General features: G+C 38.0%; 1 protein-coding gene across 1 annotated transcript in view; it reads left to right on the plus strand.

The window, feature by feature from the left end:
- The window catches only part of nek7 (NIMA related kinase 7), a 67,110-nt gene extending 62,534 nt beyond the window's left edge, over positions 1-4,576 (plus strand). Inside the window, exon 10 of the mRNA XM_023954265.1 lies at positions 1,428-4,576. Coding sequence (XP_023810033.1) covers positions 1,428-1,538 — 111 coding nt within the window. The 3' untranslated portion in view covers positions 1,539-4,576. The remainder of the gene's footprint in view (positions 1-1,427) is intronic.
- The last annotated feature ends 3,252 nt before the right edge of the window (positions 4,577-7,828 follow it).

Below are 7,828 nucleotides of genomic sequence, written 5' to 3' on the forward strand. Positions count from 1 at the left end.
TAATTCTTTAATGCTATTCTAAAATGAGCAGCCACCAAAGCCATAGTTGCAGCAAAAAGGGGTGCTCGCTTTCACTTACCAATGAAAAAGTTTATTGTGAAAGGTAATCTTACAAGATCCTCTAATGCCATAGAAAACCTTGCAAAATAAAAGTCAATTTTATTACACTGCTGTTTAGTTCATTAGGTTGATAAAGGCAAACTTTGCAGACATTTCAAGCACTTTCAACCAAAACTGCACTAGTGTGTATTTGTAAGAAGAGCTCTCGTTCTACACACACCATGCTGAGTTTAAGCGTTACCCGACATGTCACCCCCATCGAGGAGAAAGGAAGACAAAGCGAAGAAGAGCAGGAATGATAGAGCGAGAGACAGGGCAATGGAGAGATGGAGATGAGGGGGGTGCCTGCAGCGCCTGTCTGGATGTAAACAATGCTCCTGAAGGATCGGCAGCAAACTGTCAGCTGCTCATCTTTGTTGTGTCATTTAACAATCTCAGTTTATGCCCCCCCCCCTCTCAATCTTATTTTGCTGTCTTCCACCCTCCAACCCCCTCTCCTCCACCTGACACCCCCCCCCAAACTCCACTTGCCATGCAAAGACGTGCATGAATATTTTACATATCTGCATCGCCGAGCTCCCCCCACCTCCATTCTGCGTGCGACTAATTCTCAGACCGTCTGAATTTGCATCTTTTTCCCAGTTTCAGCCACGCACACACATACTCGCCTAGATGCACAATGGCTGATGAGAAGCCGGTGCCACGCAACAGCGGACAGGAAGTTGGCAGACAGTTACCATAGCGACTTCGTGGAGATGTTTTTGTTTTTTTGGTCTCTGCATCTTTTATTATCCTTTTTCTAATGATGGCAGTGGCAGTTAAGCCTGCAAGGCTGTCTATCTGTTCAAGTCAGCTGATTCACTTGGCTTCAAGTGTGAATGGCGTCTCTGGATGGCAGTAGAGGGGCAGCAAAGGAAGAGCTTCAGAGCAGATGGCTTAGAGGCAGATTCAGCAGAGCAGGAGGAAAGGTCCTGCTTACCTGTTGCTTTGTAATTTACATAATGAAGCAAGCTCACCTGAAATGAGCTACTGTTTAAAACCCCACTCTGATTATCTTTTAATTTATTGTAAAATTGTTCCTTTGTCTGCAAGTGGAGGCATCAGAATGGAGTGGGGCAGGGAGCTTGTGCCCCGCCCAACTTATTTTCTAAATCACCAATGCAAATTTAAGGTTACATTTCTTTATATATGTCCTCCATAATGTAAAGACAGCCACAACAACACATTAAATACACCCAAAACATACATTTTTTTTATCAGTGGGTATTAAAAATCTTCAAAGTTTGAAGTGTTTTTATAATTTGTCATCAACTGTATATGTTCTCTCTGCGCCTCCATAACCACAACTCCTCCATCTCTCCCTCCAGCTCAGAGACTTGGTAGACATGTGCATCAACCCGGATCCCGAGAAGAGGCCGGACATCACCTACGTGTACGACATTGCCAAAAAAATGCGGAACATGACGCAGGGAAGATAAGCCCAGAGTTACACACACTATGCCTTGCAGAACTCCTTCTCTTTTCCTTCTTGCTTTCTATGCTGGACTTGTAACACAGCTGTCAGCTTTTATATAAGTGTTTACACTTTGGCTCTTTGTGACAGTTGGTACATGTATTAGAATTTCATTGTCAAGCAACAGACTGTAAAAAAAAAAAAAAGAAAGACTGACACAAGGGCTGCACCTCAAAATTTATCTGTTGAGATATTCGTCGGTTTTACAGAAATATCCCTCTTTTTTTCTTGCAAATGTAAACAGTCTGAGCTCATGCAGCCTGGCGTCCATTCATTCACAGATGTGACTCAGGTCATGTCCGTTTACCTGTCCGGAGATTTGGAAAGGTTTTAAACAACTTTGGAACATTTAGTTTGGAAACAGTTTTTCACTTAATCAACACTATAGTGTAAATAGGAAGCTATTTTCTTGCATCTCCCTTCTGCTTCTATTCATTGCTTGAATATAGGATTTACTTACTCGTGTGGCAGAAAGCCCTGAAAACACAAGTTTAATTTTTTGTGCCCATGAAAGTACCAGTTTTAGAGTAAATTCTTTTTTTAGTGTTCCGATAGGTAACTTTTGTTCTTTCATCACAGAAATGAAGCTTTCCCCAATGCTAAAATGCTTGAATTGAATTTTGTAAACCTAAACTACAGTGTCACATTATATTAGGAATTAGTTATAAATCCAAAGGTGAAATGTGGCACAGAAGTTGCTGCTCCATCGGAACTTGTCTGATAGAAGGACCAGGTCATGAGGTCGAGCACTTAGTAACTCGAGCAGAACTTTCATTGAGGAAGTCGTTTATTCTACGTCCATTATTGACACTTAGAGATTAGTCAGCACTCTTCTTTTTTGTGTGGGTTTTAAAACATTTACTGACAGATTGATCTATTCCTCTCTTTGCCAACAGCTCAGAAATTGTGCCTGTTTTGAAAGTCCAGAATTTAGAACTTTGTTTTGTTTACAGTTGAAGGTAAATTAACTGTTTAATGTAATTTTTTCTGTTAAATAATTAGTCCTATCAGAGTTATCTTGAAATGAACTTGGTATTTTATTCCCATCGGAATGAAAACTAAAACGGCCTCCTTTTTCTTTTCTTTAAGAAAACGCTGAACTATAATAGCTTGTTTTGTCCTTTTAACCGTCCATTATTCAGCAGCTTTTTTTCCTATAGAAATGCTTCGATGAATTTAACCAGACAAATGTTAAAATACGACCAATAGTCTGTAGACGTTTTACTACTAAATGTGGCCTTGTTTACTAATGTTGTAAAACAAAAGAGAAATTACCAAAAAAAAAACGTCAAAACTTTAAGCTGCAACGGGGGTAGCAGTATTTTAGCCAAAAATAAGTGTTTCACTTTTCACTCTGGTTTTGGTGGGATGGGAGGGTGATCGGGTCTAATGAATGTATTTGAGAAGAAAGGGCCTTTGGAGGACAGGGAGCAGACATGTTTGAGAGAGAACATGTACGTCTGACAGCCTGTAGACGGAGAAGCTGCAGCAAAAAGGGAGTTGGATATGTTTAGTGTTTACCTTCTGTCACCAATGTTTCCTCTTCATAAACTGTTGATACAAAGCACAAAGTTTCTTGGGATGTTTGGGGGAAAAAATAATGGGAGAACAGAAAATAATTTAGGAAGATATTTTATAATATGACATTTGGAGTCCATCTTGCTTTAAATTATGTCAGGAGATGATGGATTTTTTCTTTTTTGTGTGTTTTGACATTTGTGCCTGGTGTTGCACCACAAAAGGCCTAACCAAAGACCCCCTCTAAAACCAAAATTAATGGAAGGTAGTCTTTTTTTTAATGGTGTAGAAGTATGTTGGATGAAAATGGGCAACCAAAAGAAAAAAGGGGAAAATAAGCCATTTTTGAGAAAAACGTATTGTACAAAAAGTAAAAATAAACATCTATGGATGTTATGGTGACCTGTTGTTTCTAAGAAAAGGAGTTGATTACACTGTTGGTGCCTTGAATGACCAGAGATTACCAATCAGACATGTTAGATGTAACATGTATGTCAAACGAAAATATGACTTTTTTTTTTTTTTTTGAAGTTTTGTTTTTATTTTGGCCCAGAAGTCTTTTAACACAGAAAACCTTGGCAAATCTTTATTAAACCTTCAAGATCCTCTTTATATGATGTTTTTTTCTTACTAATATGTATAATAAATGCAATTATACCCTAAAGGTGCAAGACAATATTGTGTTTAATATATGTCTGCAGATTTACAGCAAATAAAATGCTTTGATATTTTTATTTGCTTGACTTTTGCCTGGATGTTTTTTTTTCCCCACATCACTGAAATCATATTGTTTCTTCAGTGTTTCTTTGGTTTTCTGTCATATAGGTCATGGTTCTGACGCTGTTCTCTCAGTGCTGTCATGTTTAAGAGCATCAGAAAACAAAGATTTCAGTGTCATGTTGAACATGTCTGGGAACCGTTGCTTTAAAGCACTTTTTAGATTTTAGAAATAATGTTATAAGTAGTTTTGATTTGGTACACGAGTGAAAACGTAGTAAAGTAGATTGAAAACCAAATTTTATTATTCGTATTTTGGCACATTTTGGGGGAAAAGAAAGCACCTAATTGATTTATAAAGTGTAAAATGCATTTCCAGAACCAAAGCACCATATTTAGTTAGAAAATAAAAGCTAGACAGAACGTTTGTTTACATGAAAAAGTGGACATTTGTATTATTATTTGAATCTTTACAAATGGGATGTTTTAATACTCGCAGAGCTGTGTCACTTTAAGTATTGGGTCACTTTTTTCTTGATGATTTTGTGGGTCTGTATGTTATATGTGACAGTGTCTGTGTACCAACATTTAACTTTGCTGTTTTACTTCTCTGCATGCCCTTGGAGTTTGGTGTTCAAAAGTAAAAACATTAGTACTTAATATTTATTGTCTTGGTGTCTTCAGTTTTTTTCTCTGTTTTTTGTCAAATAGAAATATTACACTCCCTGTATGCAAACTAAATCTAATAAAGCTTTTAAATTTCTTTCAGATGGGCGTATTTGAAGCTTTTGTGTACGAGCACCTTCTACCGTCAATAAGAAAACAAAGAAGTGTTTGTAGAACAATGAGAAAAGCTTAATTGCTAATAACTTTAATTGAACTCACCTGGTAAACTAATTAGCACAGGTGTCTAAGATTGATGTCAGTGCTCCAAACAGCCCCGAGACACAATATTATCCATAAGTTTAATTGAAAAACTAAGAATTTAATCTTTTTGACCACCATCCTCGCCACCGAGGAGCTTTTTGATCACCTCTGTGACTTCAGCCTGCTGATAGACTCCACCCCCTGCTTCCTCCACAGAAGGAGAAAAAGGAGATCCTGAAAATATTCCTTCCTCCTCTCTACAATGTCCTTAGTTGAGGTCAACAGTTCATCACATGAACTATGGAGAGTGTTGGCAGAGAACTGCTTCCTCCTCCTCGTGAGGCGTTGAATGGTTTAGCAGGATTTTTCTGAGGCCAACCGTTAGTTCTTCTCCACTGTCTCCTCTTCTCTTCAGATGTTTGCTGTTTATTTGGAAATCAAGGTCCCAAAGTCTGAGAGAAGAGTGCCAAGACACAGAATCCTCATTACCTGAAGTCTAGTTTAAAATTTCTGGAGTCTGTTGATTCGGAATGTTCCATACTCCTAATGTTTTGGAGTGTGGACTGAGCAGATGCAAAATTTCTTAAACCTTTTTATTTGATGACCAAATGTTCTGGGAACACCCCTAAATGTCTGAAAAGAGGAATTTGAAAAGACTAAAGATGTGAAGAAGGGGGAGGAGTTTGAGGTTGTGTCAAGAGTTGGTGTCTCAATGGGTGGAGGTGAGATGGACACTTAGTAATCAGCTATTTAAAGAAAACAGGAATTGAGACAAATCCTAGAACTGCATCTTTAAGCAAACTTCTCAACGTCTTGTATCATCTTTACACTCAATAAGAATTTGTTATATGAAAGGTCACATGACAGGAAAATACACCTAATGAAACCAAGGTAGACTCATTAGAAGGTTAAAAGCTCAATTGACTTGTGACATTGGATCATTATTTTACATTCAAACTCAGGGCTATGACAAAGGATAAGTGTTAATACAGACAGATGATCCAACATCCGATTTATTCTTTTCCATCATGTGATGTGACATTGGTCAGCTCATCTTTAAGAAGAATTTTCTTACATTAAACCAAATGTTTTCTGTCAGCACCCGAATACCTTTACAGAGATGGTGGTTGAATTAGTTGTCTGAAAAGAAGAATTGGAAAAAGTCCCATTGCAGGCAGGTGTGAAGATTTGATGAAGGCGGAGAGGTCTGAGGTTGTGTCAAGAGTTTGAGTTGAATTCAGCAAAGACATGGGAACACACAGTGATGTGCAGTCAAGGGAGGCAAAATATAGCTTTAAAAATCTATTATTTAAATAAAACAAATAAAGTTTGTTTTTATTAAAAATAAAATATTTTTTAAACATGTCTATTATGTGATTACTTTTTGTGTGTGTGTGTGTGTGGGGGGGGGGGGTGTTTCAATGTTTCTTTGGTTTAAAAAAAAAAAAACTAGCGAATTTCCTATTCAAATACATGAGAAAGTGGCAGGTGAGGCACAAGGAGTCAGCGCCTCACCTGCGCCGCACACACTGACTTCACCCTCACTGTTCAGTACCCAGGTATTTATCTCTAAATCACACTGGTTGAATGTTTGGCTAAACATGTCCTGAATCAATTTGAGGTCAGTGGATCAGAACGCTCAAAATGAACCAATATCGATTATGATTCAACCACAAAATACAATATGAATCGAATCCTTGTTTAAATGAATTGTTACGCCCCCTATTGGTGGTAAGCGTCTTCTATAGGAGGGGGCGAGAGTGAGTAATTGAATCAATAAGAGAAGAAGAATCTCTCGTCCTGAGGGTAAATGGAGAAGATTCTTAAAATAAATTTTTTTTACTTGCACTTTGGGTTTTTTCTAGAAATGGGATGAAGGATCTGTAATAAATTTTCCACCAGGACAATCCAAGAGCGTAATCCAAAAACCATTCTTGGTCTGGTAGGAATAATCCATAAAGACTGCAGAGTTACAGGCAGATAATAATTTATTGGGGCAGCAATGTGGCCAACACTGAAACCATGGACTCTGCAGGCTGGACTGGGAACAGATTTGCATGATCTTAAATGATGAAAAAATGGTGTCTGTGTGGAATACAGACTCAAATAATGATTAACATGTTCAGTAAATGTATTTGTACTTATTCAAATTGTCTGTGGTAATCCTTACACTTTGCTCAAAGAGCTGAAACCAGGATTTCTTTTTCAGTAGGCTCACTGCAGTCTAATTAAAGATCAGGTGTTAAACTGTTACCACATTGTTGAAGGCTTAGAGCTGCAGCTGCAGGACACGTGAGAAAAATGTTTTTTATTTCACTATTTTTTAAATCTAAGACGAGGTTGACTGGTCTCTTTTCCTGATGCTTTTCTTTTTTGTCTTTTGCATCTGCTGCATATTTATCACCATGTCCAGAAGATGGGGTGATGGAAAAACACATGCAACAACAATTCTTTCAACTTGACAATTGAATTATAAGTGGGACCGTTGAGTAAGCCTACCCGCACTTCCCATCCTCCATTTGTTTACACTTTCTCCTGCTAGCTTACAGCCCCTCACAACCCCAACCTAACATTAGGGGTCCAACAAAAATGGCGAGCAATGTTGGAGCTGTCCGGTTGTGCAGTTTAGACCCAGAAACCAGCTCAGATGAGGAAAATGAAGACGTTCATAGGTCTATTTGTCTGCAAGTGGTTGCATCAGAATGGAGTTTGTGGCCTTGTGGCTTGGTGATTGTAATTTGTACACAACAATTACAAGTACAAACTGTTTCAAACTGCATTTTCTTGTCCGCTCCTGATTCACAACAACTTGAATAAAAACATACTCAGAAACACAATCTTAATTTGGATTTTCCTTATACACAATATGTCCTCCATCATGAGATAAATGCTACAAGATCATGTTAAAAACAACAAAAACACAATTTTATTTGGAGCAGGTCTTTATGTTTTTTAGCTCTGCTCTAAAACATGATGTTACACTCTGCGTTGGACACACATTTTGTGTGAGTTGCACTTTTTTCTGAGTTGGCAAGTGAAGTCAAACATTTTTCCCTATTTCCTTTGACTTTGTGACACTTTAGTTGCTTGGTTGGTTTCACATGGATAGAGTGCCATGAAGGCGATTCAGATGGGCAGGAAATGTCGATCAAT

The sequence above is a fragment of the Oryzias latipes genome, chromosome 4, assembly GCF_002234675.1.
Source record: "Oryzias latipes chromosome 4, ASM223467v1".
NCBI lineage: Eukaryota > Metazoa > Chordata > Actinopteri > Beloniformes > Adrianichthyidae > Oryzias > Oryzias latipes.